General features: G+C 39.1%; 1 protein-coding gene and 1 non-coding gene across 2 annotated transcripts in view; one reads left to right on the top strand and one right to left on the bottom strand.

Annotated features, from left to right (window-relative positions):
• Positions 1–27048, top strand: part of OXCT1 (3-oxoacid CoA-transferase 1) — a 150736-nt gene that overhangs the window by 27580 nt on the left and 96108 nt on the right. Inside the window, exons 5-7 of the mRNA XM_060147002.1 lie at positions 532–681; positions 6281–6387; positions 8792–8852. Of these exons, the coding sequence (XP_060002985.1) occupies positions 532–681; positions 6281–6387; positions 8792–8852 (318 nt within the window). The remainder of the gene's footprint in view (positions 1–531; positions 682–6280; positions 6388–8791; positions 8853–27048) is intronic.
• Positions 24458–24530, bottom strand: TRNAE-CUC (transfer RNA glutamic acid (anticodon CUC)). The gene has a single exon. It is a non-coding gene; the product is annotated as a tRNA-Glu (tRNA).

The raw sequence follows: 27048 nt of genomic DNA, 5'->3' as shown, positions 1-27048 counted from the left end.
ATAGATAAAATACTTATGAGAATGGTTTAGAATAAACTCTAGATAGGTTTGAACGTTTTACATTATTATTATATAATCATAACATTGTTATTAAAGATAAGGTTCAGGCCATGCGTACATAGAGCACATAGTAAAACACAAAATTTAACTGTATGTTTTTTAATGTATACAGTTAAAGTTACATACTTCAGATTTGGAAATTTCTTTAAAAATATTACAGATAGACTGATGTAGAATGTGATGTCAAGAAACCAGTGGAGACATGGAAGCTGAAAGCACTAATATACAAATAAGCAGTTCCATTAAGAATTAAGGATTAAGGATAGAGAGGTTGTTGTCTAGAAAGATAGTAACTGTTTTACATTGATATTCTAGCCTGCGGTGTCAGCGAGACAAACCAGTATGCACTGCTGGGTGTGGTTTAGATTGATAAACACCTAGAAAACAGGGATGGTGCCTGTAAGTTTTTCTGTGTCTGCAGACAGAAGTGTTTAATGGACTTCTGATGCAGTGTTGTTTTTTCACTTGCAGGGCACGCTTGCAGAGAGGATTCGTGCAGGTGGGGCTGGAGTTCCTGCATTTTACACCAGCACAGGGTATGGGACCCTAGTGCAAGAAGGAGGGTCACCAATCAAATACAACAAAGATGGCAGCATTGCCATTGCCAGTAAGCCAAGAGAGGTAAGAAAGCTGGATATCTCTGTCAGCACAGGATTCCAGGTGGACTCGTTGGGTAACTAAGTATAAAACCACACCTGTTGGGCTTCCCTTCCCTTCCCTTCCTGTGCCAACCACTGTTGGGCTCAGTGGTTGAGAGTCTGCCTGCCGATGCAGGGGACGCGGGTTCGTGCCCCGGTCCGGGAGGATCCCACGTGCCACGGAGCTGCTGGGCCCGTGAACCATGGCCGCTGAGCCTGCGCGTCCGGAGCCTGTGCTCAGCAACGGGAGAGGCCACAACAGTGAGAGGCCCACATACAGCAAAAAAAACAAAAAAACAAAAAAACAAAACACATCTGTGTGAGAACACTGTCATTCATTCCGTAATGTAAACATGTTAGGTAAAATTTCTAGCTAAAACTGAGCATCTGCTAGTAACTTAAATCACATAGAGAGACCAGAATAAATAAATGAGAAGAAAAGAATCTGTAATCCATAGAAGAGGTACAAGTCAAGATTAGTTTTATGGTAAGTTTTAAGAAATTTAGGAGCATTTATAATTGCTGATTATGTTTATGTGGAAAATAGAGTAAATGTATGCTATATATGGTATTAAACTCTTCATGCTCAGGCCCCTTCTGGATGTGATTGAAGGGGGAGAAAAAAGCCAAAGAAATCACAAGTTTGTCTACAATCTTAAAAAGCGGGGGCAGTTATAACTATATAATGGAACAGAGGGTTCATATTATCTCCTTTATCCTTCATTTTGTATACTGGACCTATTTGAATAACTGAATAACTTAGTTTTATTTAAAGTGCTAGATAGGATGGGGTATCTTTATACTGGGTAACTTCACTCACATATTAGAAAAGAATAGGGACTTACCTGGCAATCCAGTGGTTAAGACTTCGCCTTCCAATGCAGGGGGTGTGGGTTCAATTCCTGGTGGGGGAACTAAGATCCCACATGCCTCACGGCCAAAAAACCAAAACATAAAACAGAAGCAATACTGTAACAAATTCAATGAAGACTTTAAAAATAGTCCACGTCAAAAAAATCTTTTTTTAAAAAAAAAGAAAAGAAAAGAACTCTAGATAAAGGTATTTGAGATCCTCAGGTTTGAGGCAGTTTTTAAAATGACACATGCCAGCTGTATTTTCAGTGTCTTTCCCTTCTCCCTGCCCACATGGCTCATGAGCATTAACAGATGTTGCAGAAATGCTGAGCTTATCTCTCGGGAAGCGAAAATTTAGTAAATCAAGGGCTTTTATCACCTTTCTGCTTATAGGGATGTTAGCTCTGCACGTCCATGTTTTGAGGGAAGATAAAGGTCATGCCCTTGTCCCCTGCTGTCCAGTGTTTATCCAGCAGCGTCCTCCATCTGGAGCTTTGCCTTTCTGATTAGAGTGACCTATATTGACCCAAAGCTTTTGTTAATACGCTATCTTGCTTCTTTCTTTACCGCCTAATTAGGTTTAAAAAGTTTTTGACAAAGTAAAGGACAGGAACCTAATTATTAAGATGGATCTTGGTTAATATAGATAAAGATGCCTGGCAAAATCGGGTGAATGCTTTGAGAGCTTGCTAGAAGTTACAGCATTAACTCTCCTGGTGAAAACATAGGATAGACTAGAATCTGTTCTGAATGCCTGGGTTCATCTCAGGAGGTGTAGGAATCTAGCAGTTTTGTCATTTTGTCTGCATCCCCTAGGAATACAACAGTAATTTCTTGAAATGACTCTTGTTAGCTCTTTGTTGTCCTCGATTACGGTGGGAAGAGGAAATGAGTGAATTCCTTAGGTCAGTGATAGTTATTGAGGACCTTCTGTTTGTCAAACACTGGTCTAAGCGTGGTGGAAAAAGGGGTGTTCTAGACCAAGTCCTCCTGACAAGGAACAAACAGACAAACAGACAATGTCAATACTGGAAGTGCTGTGAACACAAATCAAGTAGGGGAAAGGCAGAGAGGATGATGAGTGTGGTCAGGAAGGTGTGCTCCAGGCTGGGTCAGGGAAAACCTCTCTGAGTAGGTGACATTTGGTAGAGACCTGAATAAAATAGGGAATGAGCTGGGTGAAGATTATAGATTTGTGCTCTAGTCAGAAGGAAGAGGAAGGACAGGGTCCCAGGGCAGGCTTGCCTCATGTGTGGAACAGCAGGGCAGTAAGACTGGAACAGAATGAATGAGGAGACAGTGGTAGGGTTGGAGGTTAAAGAGAGGCAGGAGCCAGACCACATGAGTTTGGCCTTTACTGAGTGTGGTGAGAGGACAACAGAGTGTTTTGAATATGGTGGGACAGTGATGGGATCTGAGTTACATTTTGGAAAGAGCACCGTGGCTGTTGGGTAGTGAGTTTTTTTGCTGGAGACCCAACAGCAGAAGCAGGGAGACGGATGAAGAGGCTGTTGTATTAATCCAGGTGGGAGTGGAAGGTGGTTTAGACTAAGGTGGTAACAGTGGAATTTGTGAGAAGTGGTTGCAATTGGGAAATACGTTGATATTAGAGCACAGGATTTACTGAGTAAGAAAAGACAAGAATCAAGCATGCTGCTTATTGAAAAGGGCTGAGCATGGGGGTAATCAAAGAGCTCTGCCTGGACTTGGTGCTTTTGAGACATTCACTAGCTTCCAAGAGGAGGTGTTCTGTAGGCTCGAGCTCAGCTCCAGGAGGGTTGAGAGCTGGGGTAGGAACTTTGGAGGCATCAGCACGTGGTGTTTAAATCCATGGGACTGGGGCTGGAGTGTAGACAGAGAACAGCTCTTTTGCGTTTAAGGGTTTAGAAGAGGCCTGACATTGAAAGGTTGAAAAAAGGAAAGGGAGCAGCAAATAAGATGGGAAAGAGTGTCTAGTGAGTGGAGAGGAAACCCAGGGGAGTCCGGTGATTTGGAAGATGGGAACTTTTACAAAGGAGGGAGTGATCAACCGTGTCAGAGTATGAAGAGGTTGGGTAAGAGGACTGGAAATTGACGGTTGGGTTTGGAAACGTGGAAGTCATTGGTGACCTTAAACAGTGATTTTTCTGGAGAAGAGGATTTTTCTGGAATGGTGAAAATTTGACTGGAGTGGATTCAAGAAAGGACTGAAAGATGGGGAAGTGGAGACTCTGACGTACATAACTCTTTCAAGTAAATATAACAGCTAGTTGGACAAAACCAATTCCTCCCCTGTTTTAAAATTTTAGAATAGTGAACACTTAGCAACTGCTGATGTGTAGACTCTTCAGGAAATTAGATAACTGGAATAGAAAGAAACGCCAGTGTTTTTACTTTGCCCTGGCTTAGCATATATTTAGATGTATATGTAGTTCTCTAGATCTGTATGTAAAGGCCTCAACTATCATCTCTGGTGATGACTGAAATACATAAGACTTAAACTATATTGATGTGTAGGTTACAAATATCTTTCATATAATTTGTCTAAGTTCATATTCATATGATCCTCATTCATCAGTGATTCCCTAAATTCATTAAGCTTTTCTAACAGGAAAGTGGGATAATGTCTTTAAGGAAACTGTTCTTTAAGAAATGATTCTGTTTTAGTGCAGATCAAAACTACAATGAAGTATCACCTCACACTGTTCAGAATGGCCATCATCAAAAAGTCTACAAATAATAAATGGTGGAGAGGATGTAGAGAAAAGGGAACCCTCCTACACTGTTGGTGGGAATGTAAATTGGTGTAGCCACAATGGAAAACAGTATGGAGGTTCCTTAAAAAGCTAAAGGTAGAGTCACCATATGATCCAGCGATCCCACTCCTGGGCATATATCTGGAAAAGACAAAAACTCTAGTTCGAAAAGATACATGCACCCCAATGTTCATAGCAGCACTGTTTACAATAGTCAAGACATGGAAGCAACCTAAATGTTCATCAACAGATGAATGGTTAAAGATGTGGTACATACATACAGTGGAATATTTACTGAGCCATGAAAAGAAATGAAATAATCCCATTTTCAGCAACATGGATGGACCTAGAGATTATCATACTAAATGAAGGCAGACAGAGAAAGACAGATATCATATGATATCACTTATATGTGGAATCTAAAAACATGATACAGATGAACTTATTTACAAAACAGAAATAGACTCATAGACATAGAAAACAAATTTATGGTTACCAAAAGGGAAAGCGAGGGAGAGGGATAAATTAGGAGTTTGGGATTAACATACACACACTACTATATATATATATAAATAAACAAGAACCTACTGTATAACACAGGGAACTGTATTTAATATCTGTAATAACCTATAATAGAAAAGAATCTGAAAAAGAATATATATGTGTATGTGTACATATATATGTCTCAATCACTTTGCTGCACACCTGAAACTAGCACAATACTGTAAATTAACTATAATTTAAAAAAAAAGAAAGAATTTCTTGTTTTAAACCACAGTTAAAGAAAAGTAAATGTACTGGAGCTTTCTCCAGCTTTCTATAAAATGCATGTAATTTGTCCACTAGAGGGCGCAGTAGGAATGAAAATGGAGTTTGGCCTTCAAATGGCTCCCATCTCGTGTGGTGATGGAGAGAGGTATTGACGTTGTTTCCCCTCTTCCTTTCAATTCCCAGAGCTAAGTCCCCATGAAGAAAAAAGGAACAAAATGCTGCGGCATAGTTTTGGTTTATGCGTCTTCTCCCCTCCCCTCCCATTTGGAGTAGAATTAAAAGTAAATAAACATACAAAAATCAATAGCCTTCCATTAGACCAGTAATGACAGAGAGAAGGTATAATAGAATAAAATATAACAGTCACAGTTGTATCAAAAACCAAGAAGCACCGATGAATAAAGCTGGAAAATATATACAAAGCTTTTTCTGAGGGAAAACTATGAAACTATTGAAGGAGGTAAAAGAAGACTTTAAAAAATGTAGGCCTATATTCTCACAGGTGGGAGGATATAGCATGTCAGTTCTCTACAAATTTTAGGAATCCCAATTAAAATCTCAGCAGAGGATGATGGATTCATTAGAAGAGATGAATGGATTTTTATAACTATTTTAGGTAGGAAAACAGTGCATTGCCCATTTCATGCAACTTACATGGTTTTCTGGGGCTCTTTTTCGTGTTCAGTATGTAAATTATTCACACAAATAATAAAGTGAGTGCTAACACACACAGTCTATGCCTTAAGCATAGGGAGCTTCCTCACAATTGCCAAGCTTCCTCTTGCTTCTGAGCCTTTGCACGTGCTGCTCCCTCAGTGGCCTCTTCACCATTTTTTTTTTTTTTTTTTTGCGGTACGCGGGCCTCTCACTGCTGTGGCCTCTCCCGTTGTGGAGCACAGGCTCCGGGCGCGCAGGCTCAGCGGCCATGACTCACGGGCCCAGCCGCTCCGCGGCATGTGGGATCCTCCCGGACCAGGGCACGAACCTGCGTCTCCTGCATCGGCAGGCGGACTCTCAACCACTGTGCTACCAGGGAAGCCCCTCTTCACCATTTTGACGAAGCCCTGGTTGCCTGCACTACTCTTCCTTGAAGTTTCAGTTTAGATCTCTCCCTCTTTTCTAACTAGGCTTGTATCCTTATTATCTGCCTCTATCAGAGCAGGGAGCACAACCAAACAAGACCTCTGCAGGTCCTGACAATGCCCTCTTTGTCTCTTGCAGGTGAGGGAGTTTAACGGTCAACATTTTATTTTGGAGGAAGCAATCACAGGGGATTTCGCTTTGGTGAAAGCCTGGAAGGCAGACCGAGCAGGAAATGTGATTTTCAGGTAATATAATGGTTTTAAAAAATGTTAAATGTAATGCATTTCAGCAACTTTATATTTCCGAAATTATGATTACAAAATGGATATCTTGATGTGTTTGGTATTTAAAAATTTATTTTAAAAATGGCTTAAAATCAAACACACCTGTGTGTGTATATAGGTGGGTGCAGAACCATTGCTGTGCAGTCATGCTGGTTTGATGCACTTGAGGACATCTGTTCTGATCGGTCGGTACCCATGGTGCACTGTTTGTTAACTATTTGAATCTGTATATCCTTGTATATAGTCACATACAAATTATTTTTGCCCGTGTACTTTAGTTGCCAAAACTAGTTACAGTGTTGTGACATGCTTAAAAAATGTGACTAAAGCACACAATTATATTTAATTTTGACAGTGTTATTTATATGAATTGTCTTAAAATGCCTGTTACTTTGATATTATGGAAAAATATTGCTAATAATCACTTAGGTCAGTTCTTTTCCAGGCCTATTGGTGTCTTCTAGGAAATGCTTATAAAGATTATGTCTGGAAAGTTGGTTACCCTTAATAATGTTTAACTTTCATTCTCGTTATCTAGATAGCCACAGATATTAAGCCACTTAATAGATTTCAATATCTTTTGATTACCCTAAGCATACTAAATACCAAGATTTAGTATCTTGGATTTAGGGATTATATAGTTGTTTCTGCAAATTGTGCCACGTTTGAATATACTCATAAAAGTTTTTCAAAATGTTTGGTCTTGAAGACGTCACCTGTTAGGTTACAGAAATACTTGTCTTTCTCATAATATTGGCCTTTTCCTGCTTTTAGTTAGTAATATTTTTTATCTTTACCAAATGCAGCTTTGGTATAATCACAATTAAATTACCAGTGTCACTCTCATGTTTTTGTTCATTTCTGAAGATCTTCTATGACATTAATACTGTATTTGATTTCTTGAATTTAGCCAATTTTTTGGTTCATTTGTTTTTGTTTTGTTTTTGTTTTGTTGTCTGGGCCACAGCGTATGATATCTTAGTTCCCCAACTAGGAATCGAACCCGTGCCCCCTGCGGTGGAAGTGTGGGTCTTAACCACCGGACCACCAGGGAAGCGGGATTTAGCCAATTTTTGATATTATAACTAATTTTGGCAATTACAGAGGACATTTTGAATGATGTCTACCTTATTTGACACCTTGATGTAATGCTTGCAAAGCTTAGTTGTTGTTTTTTTTAAAGGTTAATGAAATTGTATAGTAGCAAATGGAAATGAATTATTTAAAGTATTTCCATGAGTTTATCCTGTGCTTTATTGCCTGTTATCTAAAGACTGCACAAGGGCTATTCTGAGTACAGACCTTATGCCTGTAGTTTCTGCTCAGTAGCCATTGAGCTTTGATGTGAAATGAGAGTGCTTGTCCCCAGTGGTCAGGTGGCCTAGATTCTTAAGATACTGACTTCTAGGCTGACCTTCACGTTTAGTGGGACAACTGGTACAGAGGTCTGTCTAGGCCATTGTTAGAGTGGGCAGGCTCTGCATGCCTGCACCTCAGGCCACTCTGCCCTTGGAGCTTTTGATGCTGGACGTCTGGTGGAATCCAACACGGTAACTTGTCAAAGTACACAAGGATTCCTCTCTTGAGGACACACCTATCCTTGAATCCAAGTGAAAGAAACATTGGTGTCACAAAGAGCTGTTAAGGCATTGCTGTGAATTATTTCTCTTTACCAAAGAATTTTCCCTATCAATTTACACTCTCAGAAACAAAAATACATTAAGATTTTTATAATTAGAGGAAGTGCATTAATTTAGGAACTTGGGAATGCAGAACCATCAGCAAAATTGGCCGCTTCTTAAAATTTTTCACTTCAGGGTCTGATGGGGGGGTTGTAGCTTTAAAAATTTCATTAGAAGTTGATTCTCCACACTGATCTTTACGACTCACAAATCAATGATGAATGTTTCAGTTAATTTCAGCAATAGGTTTCTTTAATAGGAGTATAATTACTATACCTTCTCATATAAAGCACTTGCTACTTTTCTTAATATTTTAACAAGAGCAAGCTTAGTGAAATATTTAACTATAAAACAAAGTGGCATCTCAGGTAAAAGACTTAGAGAAGTTAGTTTTAGAGTAGATTTATTAATATCTATTTTATTTTTCTGTGTATAACTATGTTGAATATGAAAAGTATTCCCTCTTTCTCTTAACCCCATAAAAAGCTATATAATTGAATGAAGTGACCATCGTATTGTTTTTGTTTATAAAATGGCTATAGAACTTATCGAAAATATAATACACTCTTTTAAAAAGATTCACAAAGTCTTGGTTTACAGAAATTCTTTTAATCTATAATTAAAGCTGAGAGAGACACTTATTTTTGCCCTTCTTTCTCCACTTCCTTATTCCTCTAATGTAGGAAAAGTGCAAGGAATTTCAACTTGCCGATGTGCAAAGCTGCAGAAACCACAGTGGTGGAGGTAAGAGAAGAGGTTATTTCTGATTTCCTGTTGTTAATTTTCAAAGTTGATGTTATGTATTAGTTCAAGAAAAAGTACAATGGTTCATTTGTTTTCATGAAGGAGGGCAAACAATAACCACTTTTTCATTTTGGATGTTGAAGGATTCTATTTAAATATATCATAGTTGAAGTTTTGCTGGAACATGAGCTTTCTGGTTAGCTATGGTCTCACTAGAACACTCTGTTTGGGAATCAAGCTATTAGGCTGACCAGCTCATAAAAGTCTTTTGGTACTTGAGTAAAGTGGACCTTCTTGGGTGAAGTCTCCAGATGAAAATTTTTTTTTCACTTTTTTCTTTTTTTAATTTAATTTAATTTTTTTATACAACAGGTACTTATTAGTTATCTATTTTATACATATTAGTGTATATATGCCAATCCCAATCTCCCAATTCATTCCCCCTGCTTTCCCCCCTTGGTGTCCATACGTTTGTTCTCTGCACCTGTGTCTCTATTTCTGCCTGGCAAACCCGTTCATTTGTACCATTTTTCTAGATTCCACATATATGCGTTAATATATGATATTTGTTTTTCTCTTTCTGACTTACTTCACTCTGTATGACAGTCTCTAGGTCCATCCGCTCTCTACAAATGACCCAATTTTGTTCCTTTCTATGGCTGAGTAATATTCTATTGTAAATATGTAACACATCTTCTTTATCCATTCTTCTGTCAGTGGGCATTTAGGTTGCTTCCATGACCTGGCTATTGTAAATAGTGCTGCAATGAACATTGGGGTGCATCTGCCCTTTGAATTATGGTTTTGTCTGGGTATATGCCCAGTAGTGGGATTGCTGGGTCTTAAGGTAATTCTATTTTTAGTTTTTTAAGGAAATTCCATACTGTTCTCCATCGTGGCTGTATCAATTGACATTCCCATCAACAGTGTAAGAGGGTTCCCTTTTCTCCACACACTCTCCAGTATTAGTTGTTTGTAGATTTTCTGATGATGGCCATTCTGACCTGTGTGAGGTGACACATTGCAGTTTTTTTGTTTTTGTTTTTTTTTTTGCGGTATGCAGTCCTCTCACTGTTGTGGCCTCTTCCGTTGCGGAGCACAGGCTCCAGACGTGCAGGCTCAGCAGCCATGGCTCACGGGCTCAGCCGCTCTGTGGCATGTGGGATCTTCCCAGACCAGGGCACGAATCTGTGTCCCCTGCATCGGCAGGCGGACTCTCAACCACTGCGCCGCCAGGGAAGCCCCTCATTGCAGTTTTGATTTGCATTTCTCTTATAATTAGTGATGTGAACCAGCTTTTTGTGTGCCTCTTGGCCACCTGTATGTCTTCTTTGGAGAAATGTCTATTTAGGTTTTCTGCCCATTTTTTGATTGTGTTGTTTGTTTTTTTAATATTGAGCTGCATGAGCTGTTTATATATTTTGGAGATTAATCCTTTGTCCATTGTTTCTTTTGCAAATATTTTCTCCCATTCTGAGGGTTGTCTTTTTGTCTTGTTTATAGTTTCCTTTGCTGTGAAAAAGCTTTTAAGTTTCGTTAGGTTCCATTTGTTTATTTTTGTTTTTATTTCCATTTCTCTAGGAGGTGGGTCAAAAAACATATTGCTGTAATTTATGTCAGAGTGTTCTATGTTATCCTCTAAGAGCTTTAGTGTCTGGTCTTACATTTATGTGTTTAATCCATTTTGAGTTTATTTTTGTGTATGGTGTTAGGGAGTGTTCTAATCTCATTCTTTTACATGTAGCTGTCTGGTTTTCCCAGTACCACTTACTGAAGAGACTGTCTTTTCTCCATGTATATCCTTGCCTCCTTTGTCATAGATTAGTTGACCATAGGTGCATGGGTTTATCTCTGGGCTTTCTCTCCTGTTCTGTTTTTCTATATTTCTGTTTTTGTGCCAGTACCATATTGTCTTGATTACTGTAGCTTTGTAGTATAGTCTGAAGTCAGGGAGTCTGATTCCTCCAGCTCCGTTTTTTCCCCTCAAGGTTGCTTTGTCTATTCTGGGCCTTTTGTGTCTCCATACAAATTTTAAGATTTTTTGTTCTAGTTCTGTAAAAAATGCCATTGGTAATTTGATAGAGATTGCATTGAATCTGTAGATTGCTTTGGGTAGTATAGTCATTTTCACAATACTGATTCTTCCAGTCCAAGAACATGGTATATCTCTCCATCTGTTTGTGTTGTCTTTGATTTCTTTCATCAGTGTCTTATAGTTTTCTGAGTACAGGTCTTTTACCTCCTTAGGTAGGTTTGTTCTTAGGTATTTTGTTCTTTTTGTTGTAATGGTGAATGGGATTGTTTCCTTAATTTCTCTTTTTGATCTTTCATTGTTAGTGTATAGGACTGCAAGAGATTTCTGTGCATTAATTTTGTATCCTGCAACTTTACCAGCTTCATTGATTAGCTCTAGTAGTTTTCTGGTGGCATGTTTAGGATTATCTATGAATAATATCATGTCATTTGCAAACCGTGACAGTTGTACTTCTTCTTTTCCAGTTTTTATTCATTTTATTTGTTTTTCTTCTCTGATTGCTGTGGCTAGGACTTCCAAAACTGTATTGAATAATAGTGGTGAGAGTGGATATCCTTGTCTTGTTCCTGATCTTAGAGGAAATGCTTTCAGTTTTTCACCATTGAGAATGATGTTTGCTGTGGGTTTGTCATATATGGCCTTTATTATATTGAGGTTGTTTCCCTCTATGCCCACTTTGTGGAGAGCTTTTATCATAAATGGATGTTGAATTTGTCAAAAGCTTTTTCTGTATCTATCGAGATGATCATATGGTTCTTATTCTTCAATTTGTTAATATGGTGTATCACATTGATTGATTTGCATATATTGAAGAATCCTTGCATCTCTGGGATAAATCCCACTTGATCGTGGTGTATGATCCTTTTAATGTGTTGTTGGATTCTGTTTGCTAGTATTTTGTTGAGGGTTTTTGCATCTATGTTCATCAGTGATATTGGTCTGTAATTTTCTTTTTTTGTAGTATCTTTGTCTGGTTTTGGTATCAGGGTGATGGTGGCCTTATAAAGTGAGTTTTGGAGTGTTCCTTCCTCTGCTGTATTTTGGAAGAGTTTGAGAAGGATGGGTGTTAGCTCTTCTCTAAATGTTTGATAGCATTCACCTGTGAAGCCATCTGGTCCTGGACTTTTGTTTGTTGGAAGATTTTTAATCCCAGTTTCAATTTCATTACTTGTGATTGGTCTGTTCATATTTTCTATTTCTTCTTGGTTCAGTCTTGGAAGGTTATACCTTTCTAAGAATCTGTCCATTTCTTCCAGGTCGTCCATTTAATTGGCAAAGTGTTGCTTGTAGTAGTCTCTTATGATGCTCTGTATTACTGTGGTGTCCGTTGTAACTTCTCCTTTTTCATTTCTAATTTTATTGATTTGAGTCCTCCCCTCTTTTTCTTGTTGAGTTTGGCTAAAGGTTTATCAATTTTGTTTATCTTCCCAAAGAACCACCTTTTAGTTTTATTGATCTTTGCTATTCTTTTCTTTGTATCTATTTCTTTTATTTCTGCTCTGATCTTTATGATTTCTTTCCTTCTACTAACTTTGGGTTTTGTTTGTTCTTCTTTCTCTAGTTACTTGTAAGGTTAGATGGTTTATTTGAGATGTTTGTTGTTTCTTGAGGTAGGCTTGTATTGCTATATACTTCCCTCTTAGAACTGCTTTTGCTGCATCCCATAGGGTTTGGATCGTCTTGTTTTCGTTGTCAATTGTCTCTAGTTATTTTTTATTTCCTCTTTGATTTCTTCAATGATCTCTTGGTTATTTAGTAACATATTTTTTAGCCTCCATGTGTTAATGCTTTTTACGTTTTTCTCCCTGTAACTTATTTCCAGTCTCATAGTGTTGTGATTGGAAAAGATGCTTGATATGATTTCAGTTTTCTTAAATTTACTGAGGCTTTATTTGTGACCCAAGACATGATCAATCTATCCTGGAGAATGTTCCGTGTGCACTTGAGAAGAAAGTGTAATCTGCTGTTTTTGGATGGAAAGTCCTATAAATATCAATTAAATCTGTCTGGTCTATTGTGTCATTTAAAGCTTGTGTTTCCTTATTCATTTTCTGTTTGGATGATCTGTCCATTGGTGTAAGTGAGGTGTTAAAGTCCCTCACTATTGTGTTACTGTTGATTTCCTCTTTTATAGCTGTTAGCAGGTGCCTTATGTATTGAGGTGCTCCTATCTTGGGTGCATATATATTTATAGTTGTTATATCTTCTTCTTGGATTGATCCCTTGATCATTATGTAGTATCCTTCCTTGTCTCTTGTAACATTCTTTATTTTAAAGACTATTTTATCAGATATGAGTACTGCTATTCCAGCTTTCTTTTGATTTCTATTTGCATGGAATATCTTTTTCCGTCCCCTCACTTTGAGTCTGTATGTGTCCCTAGGTCTGAAGTGGGTCTCCTGTAGACAGCATATATATGGGTGTCGTTTTTGTTTCCATTCAGTGAGCCTGTGTCTTTTGTTGGAGCATTTAATCCATTCACGTTTAAGGTAATTTTCGATATGTATGTTCCTATTACCATTTTCTTGATTGTTATGGGTTTGTTTTTGTAGGTCCTTTTCTTCTCTTGTGTTTCCCACTTAGAGAAGTTCCTTTAGCATTTGTTGTAGAGCTAGTTTGGCTGTGCTGAATTCTGTTAGCTTTTGCTTGTCTGTAAAGCTTTTGATTTCTCCATTGAATTCAAATGAGATCCTTACTGGGTAGGGTAATCATGGTTGTAGGCTCTTCCCTTTCATCACTTTAAATATACCGTGCCACTCCCTTCTGGCTTGTAGAGTTTCTGCTGAGAAATCAGCTCTTAAACTTATGGGCGTTTCCTTGTATGTTATTTGTCGGTTTTCCCTCGTTTTTAATAATTTTTCTTTGTCTTTAATTTTTCTCAGTTTGATTACTATGTGTCTTGGCATGTTTCTGCTTGGGTTTATCCTGCCTGGGACTCTCCGCGCTTCCTGGACTTGGGTGGCTATTTCCTTCCCATGTTAGGGAAGTTTTTGACTCTAATCTCCTTAAAAATCTTCTCGGGTCCTCTCTCTCTCTTCTCCTTCTGGGATCCCTATAACGCAAATGTTGGTGCATTTAATGTTGTCCCAGAGGTCTCTTAGGCTGACTTCATTTCTTTTCATTCTTTTTTCTTTATTCTGTTCTGCAGTAGTGAATTCCACCATTCTGTCTTCCAGGTCACTTATCCGTTCTTCTGCCGCAGTTATTCTGTTATTGATTCCTTCTAGTGTATTTTTCATTTCAGTTATTGTATTGTTCATCTCTGTTTGTTTGTTCTTTAATTCTTCTAGGTGTTTGTTCTTTAATTCTTATAGGTCTCTGTGAAACATTTCTTGCATCTTCTCGATCTTTGCCTCCATTCTTTTTCTGAGGTCCTGGATTAATTTCACTATCACTCTTCTGAATTCTTTTTCTGGAAGGTTGCCTATCTCCTTTAGGTGTTTTTAGGTGTTTTTCTGGGGTTTTATCTTGTTCCTTCATCTGGTACATAGTCCTCTGCCTTTTCATTTTGTCTTTCTGTGAATGTCGTTTTTGTTCCACAGGCTGCAGGATTGTAGTTCTTCTTGTTTTTGCTGTCTGCCTTCTGGTAGATGAGGCTATCTAAAAGGCTTATGCAAGCTTCCTAATAGGAGGGACTGGTGGTGGGTAGAGCTGGGTATTTCTCTGGTGGACAGAGCTCAGTAAAACTTTAATCCACTTGTCTGCTGATGGGTGGGGCTGACTTTCCTACCTGTTTGTTTTTTGGCCTGAGGCAACCCAGCACTAGGGCCTAGAAGCTGTTTGGTGGGGCTAATGGTGGACTCTGGGAGAGCTCATGCTCAGGACACACAGGCTAAGCTGCCATGGCTCATGGGCCCAGCAACTCCGCAGCATGTCGGATCTTCCCGGACAAGGGCACGAACCCACGTCCCCTGCATCGGCAGGCGGACTCTCAACCACTGCACCACCAGGGAAGCCCCTTCCCAGAACTTCTGCTGCCAGTGTCCTTGTCCCAGCGGTGAGCCCTCCGCCCCACCCCCACCCCCTCCCGCTCCTGCAGGAGACCCTCCAACACTAGCACATAGGTCTGGTTCAATCTCCTATGGGATAACTGCTCCTTCCCCCTGGGTCCTGATGCACACACTACTTTGTGTGTGCCCTCCAGAAGTGGAGTCTGTGTTTCCCCCAGTCCTGTTGAAGTCCTGCAGTCAAATCCCGCTAGCCTTCAAAGTTTGATTCTCTGGGAATTCCTCCTCCTGTTGCCGGACCCCAGGTTGGGAAGCCTGATGTCGGGCTCAGAACCTTCACTCTAGTGGGTGGACTTCTGTGGTATAAATGTTCTCCAGTTTGTCTCCAGATGATTTCGTGTATACAGAATCCTAGGAAAATAGTAAGTTGTATTAGGAGAAGTTCCTTATCTCACTGTTAGTTACTGGTGTTACTTTAAGGAAGAAGGAGGCTAGTACAGCTCATTGCTTTGATGTGGTTCTCTTCGGAACAGTTGAATTAAGGCACTAACTGACTCTCCTTTGGACATCTCAGGGTTTGGGAGAGACTAGAATAATTTTAGAACCTTCCCAGGGTTCAAGCTCTGGGACAGAAATAGGTGCTTATACCAAAATCTTGCCATTTTGTTTACACATATTTGAACCTGAAAGGAGACTTCAAAATGCTTCATTTAGGCTCTGAGGATCACTTTGGAACCAAATTTTCTTGGGCGTTTGAGATAGCTTTCCCATGGGAGGGCTTTATAGGAACCCATCCTGCGATCTGGAAATGAGTATATACGTTCTTGATTTTTCTTGTGATGGTAGTATTCTACCTGGCATTTTTTCATTCATCCATATGCTTGCCCAAGATGGTATTTCATGGAGGCAGTGCTGTCATATGTTTGAAATAATCAAATGTTAGAATTCTGTTTCTCTCTTGGAAAGTGAAGTATATTATTATTATTATTATTATTATTATTTTTAGTAGATAGCCATAGTTTGGCTTCATTTTTTTGTTTGTTTTCTTCCTCTTTTATGGAAGTATAGTTAATTTACAGTGTTTGAAGTGTATTATTTTTAAAGTGCTGGGGAATGTGGTACTTTCAACACTGGCAGGGTGGTTTCTTTTGCAATGGCTTCAGTATATTTTCTGCGTTTAAAATGAATAATGTGGTTTACTCTCTCTGTGCGATCTTTTTTTTTTTTAATCGAATCATCTTAATGACCTGTCCATTGCACACATCTGTAACAGTACTGAAAAAAAGCCTATAGCGTAGCTTAAAATAATTGATAGTTTAACCCTCTCTTGATTGTATGTACTTCTGTAAAACTGCCACAAACCAGTATTTTTTCTCTGAGTACCATGGGGCAGTATGCCTTGTCCTGGGTGAATTTCTTTTTTTCCTTCTTTTATAATCTGGTTCTTTTCAGCCAATCTTATCTCTTCCAAAAGCAGGAAGTGACTCTCTACTGTCTGAGAATTAATGTAGATATTAGGAAAGAGAGGTTCTCTGTCGGCATAAGGGAAGAGGAGATAAAATCCTTTAATTGATCCTGCAAATATGATAAAAGCTGCCCTCCCTGTGTCCTAGAACAGACATCTCTGATTCACAGCATGCTGTCCTGTTAGACACAGACTCACATTAGGATCCCTTTCAATATAGTGCTGTTGATGGCCACTCTCAATTGATTATACCCACACTGTCCACCTGGTAGCCACAAGCCACATGCGACTTTTAAAATTCAAATTAATTAAAATTAGATAAAGTAGAAATTCAGTTTCTCTTCAGTAACTACATATGCTAGTGACTATTGTGTTGATCTACATAGATAAAGAATATTGTCATCACTGGAGAAAGTTTGATTGGACAGAGCCTAATTGGAAGGATCAGATGAAATATAATTTGTCATTCTAGTTTAGGAATATAAGCAAAACAGCAATTTAGACAATAAAGTATTGTAAGCCTGCTCCCTCTGCGTGCTCATAGTAGAAGAGGTCCACATGCCTTTAGGTTGAATTGTAAGAACTTGTGCTCTTGGATGTAGAAGATAATTTGGAATTGGGGATGATGAATAGATTGGGTGTCTTCTGATAACAAAAAATCTATCTGGACTGTGAGTTTTGTATTATTCTTAGTCTAGTGACTACCCTGGACCTCCAGCTCCTCTTCTGTGCTATGTTTTGTGCACTCTGTTACCTGCATTGGCCTTTAGGACTCTGTAATTATTTTCCTGTAGCCCTATCCTACTTTATTGTGCAGTGGTCCTAGTGAGACGGATGATTATGAGCTGGTTTAACAGGAGTCTTCAGAGATCTTAAATTACCCGCGTTAAATATTAACAATAATAATAGTTACTATAAATCAAGTATTTATTATGTTTTAGTCACTGCTGTATTCTTCATGGTTATTGTTAATTTTTTTAACGTTAACAATAGTCTTATGAGGTAGGAATCATTATTATCCTTATTTTACAGATAAGGACTTAAAAGCACAGAGAGGTTTGGTTATATACCTGATGTGATGTCACACAGCTAGATGGAGCTAGGATAGAACCACAGAGTGACTGATTCCGGGGCGTCTGCACTTTTCCACTATTTTATGAAATATTCTCAAATCATCATCAATGGATGGTGTTTCAAAATCTTGAAAGGTATTGAATTTCTGGAAGTAGTCCATTTCAATGCTAACTATTAGAATCAAGCAGATTGGGAGTTTTGGGCCAATATATACCTCTACCCCCAGCTCTCCTTGCTAGTTATTCCAATTATGGTCTTTTTGCCTCCTTCACCATCTGCCTCCAAGAGGGCTTTGAGAAAAGCATCATCCTGTGATCAAAAGCCCTGTGGATTCATTCAGTCTTCCTCTTGGATTCTGTTCATTCTGTTGTGTCGCCTCTCTGAACTGTGCAGCTTTTCACAGACTTCCCTGAACATGGTGATTGAAGGTCTATTCTTGTACTGCAGTATCTTAAGCAGTGGGAGCTTTAACAATGACTACACCCTACATTTCAAACAAAGCCTTTTTTTTTTTTAGAACTCTTAGCTCATCTCCTTTCTCTTATAAATGAGGACATGAAGGATTTTTCAGTAGCAGGATCTGGGTTAGAGCCTGTCTCCTAAAGCACCACTCCACCCCCTGGTGCTGAATCTTTTCAGCCTTTCTCCCTGGTTACCCCCTATAACTTGAGTTTTATGGGAGGTAAAGAGAGGGGTAGAACTATAAATATCTAAAATATTAATGATAATTCCCTCAGATATCTTAAAGTCTTTTTGCACGTAGAAGCAGGGTGGCAGGGGACTTCCCTGGTGACGCAGTGGTTAAGAATCCTCCTGCCAATGCAGGGGACACGGGTTCAAGCCCTGGTCTGGGAAGATCTCACATGCCGCGGAGTAACTGAGCCTGTGCACCACAACTACTGAGCCTGTGCTCTAGAGCCCACGAGCCACAACTACTGAGTCCATGTGACACAACTACTGAAGCCCACACGCTTAGAGCCCATGCTCTGCAACAGGAGAAGCCACCGCAATGAGAAGCCCGCGCACTGCAATGAAGAGTAGCCCCCACTCGCCGCAAGTAGAGAAAGCCCGTGCACAGCAACAAAGACAACAATGCAGCCAAAAAAATAAATAAATAAAATAAATAACTTAAAAAAAAAAAAAAGAAGCAGGGTGGCAAAGGAACATAAAGCTGTCTCTTGCTTTTTTGGTTCATAATTTCTCCTCCAATTGACAAGAGGTAAACCAGTATATTTATCTTGAATTGAAGAGAATACCAAATTGGCCCTTGACATGAATTATTTCTGGTTTCTCTAAAAGTGGGATATTGCTCCTTTTTGGAAAAAATTTGCCTTTCAAATGTGTTCTAAACAAACTTATGAGTTGTGGAAAACCAATTATGTCTGTTTTCCCCTTTAACAAAACCGATATGAATATTGCATTTGCATTCTTAAAACCTGCAGCCATTTGCATGTTTCGCCACAAAGTTGTGACATAGTGAAGGCTGGCTGTCTCTTTCCCCGTCTCTTAAGGAACTGGGGGTAGTTACTTGGGGAAAATAGTACAAGTGGGTGCACATATTGGCATACATGCCAGAAAGATATTTCTCTTTTTAGGACAGACAGTGTTATTTCTGGACCTCCTCTTTGAGTGGGTGGAATCTTCCCTGATAAACTTCACAAGTTTAAGTGCAAGACCAGCCAGGGAACAACTCTTGGCATTGCGTTCCATGTGTATGAGTAACAGCAGTACTGTGGAACTCATTTGGCTTTTGTAGGGGTCTGTTAACCCTTCAACTTCCCATGAGCCCCTCAGCCAGTCTCCTGGGTGCATATCCAATCAGGCTGTGTTTCTCTGGGAAGTTACCATTCTTTACATTTTTTTTTTTTTTAAAGCAACTTATAATAGAAAACTCAGGGGGAGGGGCGCGAGTGCTTCACTCAGGAGAGTGTTGATGCTTTGTCTCCTGCAAGCAGCCTGGCGTGCAGGTGCTGTCAGGGAAGCTCATCTGACTCAGCCACCGAAGGCGGTTGAGGTTACCTGTGAACAAAATAACCCACCTAGTTTCTTCAGGTGTGTGCCCTGGCTGGTGTTGGAAGATGGCAAGGTTTATGCAAGGCCTCTTCAGCTATTTTGGCTAATTTCAGCTTTTAGTTAAGACAAACACATTCATTACCATGACTTCAATAAAGTTATTTTTATTATTTTTATATTATGGCATATTTATGTATTTGCTTGTGAAAGAATTGTTCATATTACATGATATTTGATGCATACAAGTATTATATGCATGTAGCCTTTGTGGGTGATAAAGCACAATAATAAATTGAACACCTACGAACCCACCTAAGGTGAGGATTGGCGGATTGCTTATTCTCATTTTCATCTGCCTGCCTTTCCTGCAGAGAGAGCCACTGTCAGGAATATTGTGGTTATCAGTCCCTTAAAAATAATTCTAAGTCATAAGGTATGGACATATGGAAGATTATTTTCCAAAGATATCCTAAGACTTTTTGTTTAGAAGAGCCAAGCTTTGGGACCTGTGACTTCTGTGTCCTGTACTAGTGCCTGGTACATGCCGTGTCTCCAGAGGAGGTTAACTAGAGGAAAAGATTAGGGGTACATCTGCCATCCTGCCAAGAAGATATGTGTTGTTCCTGATTGGTGGATGAGGAAAGGTGAAAACAGCAGTGTAAATGGTATCACAAATTTTGTTTTTAATGTTTATTATGAAGGCTAATGGACATACACAACAGTAAACAGAAGAGTGTAATGAACCCATTGAGCTCATCCTCCAGCTCCAATGACTGTCAGCCCACGATCACTCCTGCCCCGTCTTCATCCCCATCTCCTGCCTCCTCTTGTAGTATTTTGAGATAATCACCGGATATTGTATCCCTCATGAGCTTACATTATAATGCTCAAGTCTGACAATAGGTGCAATAAGTAAGTAAAATATATATTATATTAGATATTGATAAATATTAAGGAGATGAAACAAAGCATGAAAAGGGACATGAAATGTCAGGAGAAGAAAGATAAATTTTGTTTTTGTCTTTGCTTCCCCCCCCCCTTTTTTTTTTTTTTTTTTTTTTTTTTTTTGGCGGTACGTGGGCCTCTCACTGTTGTGGCCTCTCCCGTTGTGGAGCACAGGCTCCAGATGCGCAGCCCCAGCGGCCATGGCTCACGGGCCCAGCCGCTCCGCGGCATGTGTGATCTTCCCAGACCTGGGCACGAACCCATGTCCCCTGCATCGGCAGGCGGACTCTCAACCACTGCGCCACCAGGGAAGCGCCCCTGTCTTTGCTTTTTTGTCCGTACTGCATGGCTTGTGGGATCTTAGTTCCCTGACCAGGGATTGAACCCGGCAGTGGGACTGTGGAGCCCTAACCCCTGGACCGCCAGGGAGTTCCCCAAAGTGGAAGTTTGAATGGGTTGGTCAGTAACAGAAGGCCCCACTGAGATGACAGTTGAGCAGAGGCCTCCGGCAGGTGAGGAAGCTGGGCGGTGGAAAGAGGAGCAGTGGAGCCTCCCTGGTGGACCTGGCGACTGGGGATGACACACTCCCCTTTCTTCCGTCTGAGGTGGTGGGCCGAGGACTCTTATATGAGGGTAGCTGTCTTGAGAATCATGGCAGTATCTTCTTCCTAGGCTGTGTGAAGTGTGATTTCTGTTTTTAGTTCATTTGTAATAGTTCGCAAGATGACTAGGCCCAAATCTGACTTTAAAACTCTGAGATGAATGGAGAATGTGAATTTGAGATTGGAGCCTCCTGACTTTTGTGACTCTCTGACCCTGTTTGGAGAACTTTGTGTTGACAACACCTCATGAATTACCTTTGCAGAAGAAGTCAAACTGGTGGTTAGTTCACTTTACACTAGGATGTGGGAATACAGTAGATTTTAGCCATTCGACCTAATCACTTCAGTGGATCCTGTGAACATTTAATCTCCACCAAGCAGGCCCAATTAGTGTATCGATGTTTTAGAGACTGGTTATCTTCCGTCCTGCTTCAGGAAAAATGAAACTGCGCACGGGATAAACATAATTCCTTTCCTCTTAAGTTTCTTTTATTCTTAATCTTAAGATTGCTAATGCCTTTTGATATTACAGAGACACTCATAATTTTTCCAAGAGACGGTAAAAAGAAAAAAGAAATAGGTCTAAACAGGAAAAAACCTAAAGGTTCCATCCACCCAAGAGAAACACATGTAACCATGTTGAGAAACTTCATTAGACAGATGCAATGTCAAGCACACACATGCATACACAGGCGACCACTGCTCCATGCCTGTATGGAATTTATGCCCATGCACAAATTGCTGATTGACTTGGAGACATGATATTTATGAACTTGGCTGAAATGTCAAATTTGACATTCACTGTGTGAAGCATAATATAGTAAATGCCCTTCACTGCACTTTAGTATATACCTGGTAATGCTGTCTACTTCTCTTCCTTAGCGAGAAGATAAGGACAGCAAGAACCTGTTTAATCCTAATCCTCTTTACTTCATTCACACAGGCCAGCTGAGTTGAACACTCAACACAAGTTCTTTAAAAACACAGGCAGGTAAAAGAGCTATTTGATACAATACAAAAAGAAGGAACACCCTCTTCCCACCAACTCCCCATGAACCCTGGGACCTCATGATCCTAACGCATAATACGGTCACCTTCCCAAGTGTTAACTTTGGGGATGATGTGGTGAGCTATGGATGTCATTTACAGTGATTGATTTTTAAGTCTGTTAAATTATATAATATCCTTAATTTACATTTTTTTTTTCTTTTTTAGTTTTTCAGTTATAGGATTTTATTAATGCTTTTAGATTTCATTTTTTAAAAAGTGATTGCTATACCACTCTGAAAGAGATATCTATAAATTTATGCTACAAATTCAGCCAGATGTACATTGCTTTGACAGATGATAATATCCTTACACAACTAAACTAAATGAAGTGATTGACTCTACTTATTTTGAAGTATTAAAGTATTTAAAGACAATTCATTCATTTCCTTGAATTTTCATAAAATGCAACACTGATTTGAGAATATTTCAATGCTAATGAAGATGTATTTAGTGAAGATTTAGTTGAATATTTTGACAAAATAACCTTCTCAGTAATAGTATCACTATTCTGTTATTATTTGCTGTTTCTACCAAGGAAGCAGTAAATATAAAAAACATGAACTTGGTGAATGCCAGGTATTAACTTCACTGCATATTTTTTTGGTGTGTGTACTCTTTTAGATTAATAATTCTTAGCCTAATGACCATTTACATCCAGAAGAATAGCAGAATAGAAGTATGGTTTGTTGATGGTAAAAATTAAATCAAGTGCTAATCCTGACATTTTATTTCTTGTTGCTTGGTAACAGTGCAGCAACTCTGTAAGAGTTCCTTTATCTCAGCTACAGTGGACTTCATTGCCTTGTGGGGTAGCAATACCAACTGCAGCAAGTCATTTGTATGCCATTATCCTTCCAGAATTTTGTTGCTATTTTTTATTGTTAGTGCAGAGATCCTAAAAGAAAGTCATTTTAATAATACATCCTCCTTCTTTGATGGATTGGTGAATTTTATTCTAGCTACTTTTGGCTTTTCGGCTTTGTGTCTGTAATTTCTGAGGTTTCACAAATTTGTGTCTTATCAGTCTGTACAGTATTAACCTAGGCTTTTGAATTTCATTGTAAATATGTACATTCTAAGTGATTCTTCATTAGTTCTTAGTGAACATCTTTTATCCTTGACCACCTAAGAAGGGAGAAAAAAATATCTGGGCAGAATTTTTCTTTCATAAAAATAGGACACATACCTCATCCTTCTCTAATATAGAGCATTCCTAGTTTTAGAACCTGCTTTAGGAAAAGGAAGCCTGTTGAACCAGTGTGATTTGTTTTAAGTGAAAGGCTGATTCATGTTGCGTATACTATATATGTTCTATATGCTGTTAGTTCACAATTATTATTTACAACAAAGGTTGATAAACTATAGCCCGTGGTCTGTTTTTGTATTGTCTAAGAAATTTTTATATTTTTAAAGGTTTTTTTTAAAAAAAAAAGCAATATGTGACAGAGACAGTGTGGAGCCTATAGAGTCTGAAATATTATCTGGCCCTTTGCAGATAAAAACTTGCAGACCCTTGATTTATGGCATAGTTTCCATTTCTATAGTCTGAATATATTAAATGTCACTAAGTATTATTTTTTAAAGGACCAGTGAACTTAAGTAGAACTGAAATAAAATAATGATAACTGGTTTGAAGAGAATCAATGAAAAAATTAAATTAAAAGTATGAATTTGTGAAGAAGTAGTGACATGATTATGCAGTTTGGTGGGTCTGTTTTGGGGGCAACCATGAAGAAAGGAAGATTACATGTAGCAACTTGTTTATCTTGCTTATCTTGCCACAGTTTTTACAATTTCTTTACTAACTCAATGCCTTTGTCAATAAATCTGACTTTAATAAAATTGTATAGTGATAGACTCACTTTATTAGAAGCATTTTGCTTTTTCCTGCCCATTAGACTTTATGTCATACTTGAGGCCAGTTTCTTACTTACAATGTCTGTATCCTGGGGTGATGGGGTGAGGACTTCTCCAACTTGACCTGGGTCTGGCACTCAGCTGCAGCTCCTGCTGTCTGGAAGAATTTCCAGGAACTATGGAAGTGGTCCAGAGCTGGAGTCATCCTGTGTCCCTGGGTTTTGGAAGGGCCCTGCAGCCCTGGGTTTTCATCTCCTCTGGAGCTGTGCCCCCCACATCCTGGAGAGAGGGCAGGAGAAGAATTGTGGACAGACTTTGGGCAAGGTGAGGCTCATTTTCTCAGCCTTCCAAACCAGGGCTTTTGGCTTCCTATTTTCTTTTTAGTCAAAAATGTGTTTCTAAGAGTTATCTGGCTATTTCTTATTTATTGGTAAGTTAAAGCCTGAAATCAGGAAGTTAACCAGGGCAGCCATGTGTTTTTTTATCTGGCATTAGTCTTCTTAAGCAATAGAAAGGGCTTCCACCAGCCAAACTGTATTCTAGTGATGAGAGATAAAAGTCAATTTTTTACTTATTTATTTTTGCTGTGCTGTGTGGCTTATGGGATTTTATTATAGTTCCCTGACCAGGGATCGAACCTGGGGCCCTGGCAGTGAGAGTATCAAGTCCTAACCACTGGACCACCAGAGAATTCCCAAAAGTCAATTATTTTAGCTAGACTCACTTAACTCCTCTTTCTTGTAAGCAAAGGCCCAGAAAACCCCATGCTTGAGCACCATTTCTGTATTAGTAGGCGTTTTATATTACTTTATATTTGTAATGCTTTATGTTTTCAAAGTGCTTTTACATATATTATCTCATTTGATCCTCTTAATCACCAGGTGAGGTAGGAGGAGAAGCAGTTTTCTTATAATATTACAAATGAGAAAACTGAGAAACAGATCAGTTTCTGGGAATAGATCATTGGGAAGTTGAACAGCTTAATGAAAAGGACATTTGAAAGACTTGGTTTAAGTCCTGACTTTCCATGTTTCCTCTGCCACTGTCCTGCCATGACAATACTGAGGCTTTATTTCTGAGACACTGCACATTTCTGAAAATGTTGGCATAGCTAAGTGGACTTCTATAGGAGCTTTCACCTTATTTTAAGTGCAAATGGAAAGGGTCATGATTTTAGGTGTTGTATATAGAATGGATTTTTATGGAGCTGTGAAGGGAGACAGGGTAGCCGATGAGGAGACTATTGCAGTGGTCCAGGCAAGAGGTGATGGTGGCTTGGACTTGAGTGGTGGAGTGGAAGTGGGGAGAGGTGGTGGAATTGAGATATACAGTATCTTGGAAGAGGAATCTTATCAGACTTGCCGATGCCTTGGATGTGGAATGCTGGGGTAGAGGAAAGGCAGAGAGTAAAATGATTCACACCTGACTTGAGCAATGGTGTGACACCTACCAAGCTGAGGAAGCCTGGGAACAGCTTTTGGAAGGAGGAGTAACAAGAGCCCTGGTAGGATTGATTGGCTTTTTTAGGCATTCAAGTGGTGATGTAGGTGAAGATGGACATGTATGTGTTGTGCTCAGAGGAGAGGTCTAGAAGGGAGTTATACAATTGGGAATAATCCACATATATTTGATAAGTAGAGTCATGGAATAGAAAAGAACACTTAGCGAAAAAGTCCTGGGACTAAGCTCTAGGAGTCTCAGTATATTTCTTTCTTTCTTTTTTTTTTCTTTATTTTTGTGAACAGTATCTGAGATTAAGAATCACATCTTTATTTACAATAGCCAGGACATGGAAGCAACCTAAGTGTCCATTGACAGATGAATGGATAAAGAAGATGTGGCACATATATACAATGGAATATTACTCAGCCATAAAAAGAAATGAAATTGAGTTATTTGTAGTGAGGTGGATGGACCTAGAGTCTGTCATACAGAGTGAAGTAAGTTAGGAAGAGAAAAACAAATACCATATGCTAACGCATATATATGGAATCTAAAAAAAAAAAAAAGAAAAGTTCTGAAGAACCTAGGGGCAGGATAGGAATAAAGACACAGATGCAGAGAATGGACTTGAGGACACAGGGAGGGGGAAGGGTAAGCTGAGACTAAGTGAGAGAGTGGCATGGACATATATACACTACCAAATGTAAAATAGATAGCTAGTGGGAAGCAGCCGCATAGCACAGGGAGATCAGATTGGTGCTTTGTGACCACCTAGAGGGGTGGGATAGGGAGGGTGGGAGGGAGACATAAGAGGGAGGAGACATGGGGATATATGTATACATATAGCTGATTCCCTTTGTTATACAGCAGCAACTAATACAACATTGTAAAGCAATTATACTCCAATAAAGATGTTAAAAAATAAAACAAAATAAAAAAAGAAATAGAAAAAAAAAACAGTCACATCTTTGCCTCCCACTGGCATTGTGACCTTGGACAAATAAGTACTTTAGAATCCCAGCTTCTCTATAGCATCTCCTGTGTATTTGCCTATTTCACGGGTCATGTTGAGCGTCAGTGGGTTAGGTCATTTGGATGTGTTTTCTAAAGCTCTGAAGTGCTGTGTTCTTACCTTGATCCCTCCTGCTGCTTTGATTAATGAACCTCAGATGACCGTCCTCACTGGCCCAGTGACAGTGACTATAGGACCACCCCGTGGGTTGCAGCTGGCAAGGCACACCCTCCCTATCCTTTTCCTGTCATCCAGAGTTCTTGAGATGTAGGGGAATTAAAATTCCATAATACTACCGACTTCTAAAATCTCAGGACATTATCAAAAAACTAATCTAGATTGTTTTTTAAATATATTGTTAGCTTTAATTGGCAGTAAATTACCTAATATTTAAAGCTCATCAAAATCAACCTAAATATGTTGATCCCTTACATTGAGCAAATGCAGTGATGACTTTTAAGGTGAGCATTATGGACCCCTTATAGAAAGGAAGGTTCTTATAAATCTGTCATTTCATTAGCTTATGAAATGACAGATTTATAAGTTGCATGCAGTCAAAAATTGATGGCCACTCTCTGCTGTCATATTTTAAATGGAGGATTAGCCAATGACCTATTTATCTCTTTTTGTACTTTGGCGCAAAAGATTCAGATATTCTGGTTTGGGATGAAAACTAACCTTTGTTCCCTGATGAAACATGCTTGTACTGAATATCCACCTTGAATTCTTTTCATTGAAAGTAACATTAATTGT

The sequence above is a fragment of the Lagenorhynchus albirostris genome, chromosome 3, assembly GCF_949774975.1.
Source record: "Lagenorhynchus albirostris chromosome 3, mLagAlb1.1, whole genome shotgun sequence".
NCBI classification, from domain to species: Eukaryota; Metazoa; Chordata; class Mammalia; order Artiodactyla; family Delphinidae; genus Lagenorhynchus; species Lagenorhynchus albirostris.
Note: the sequence above shows the minus strand (reverse complement) of the source record. Positions and strands in the feature narration are given on the sequence as shown.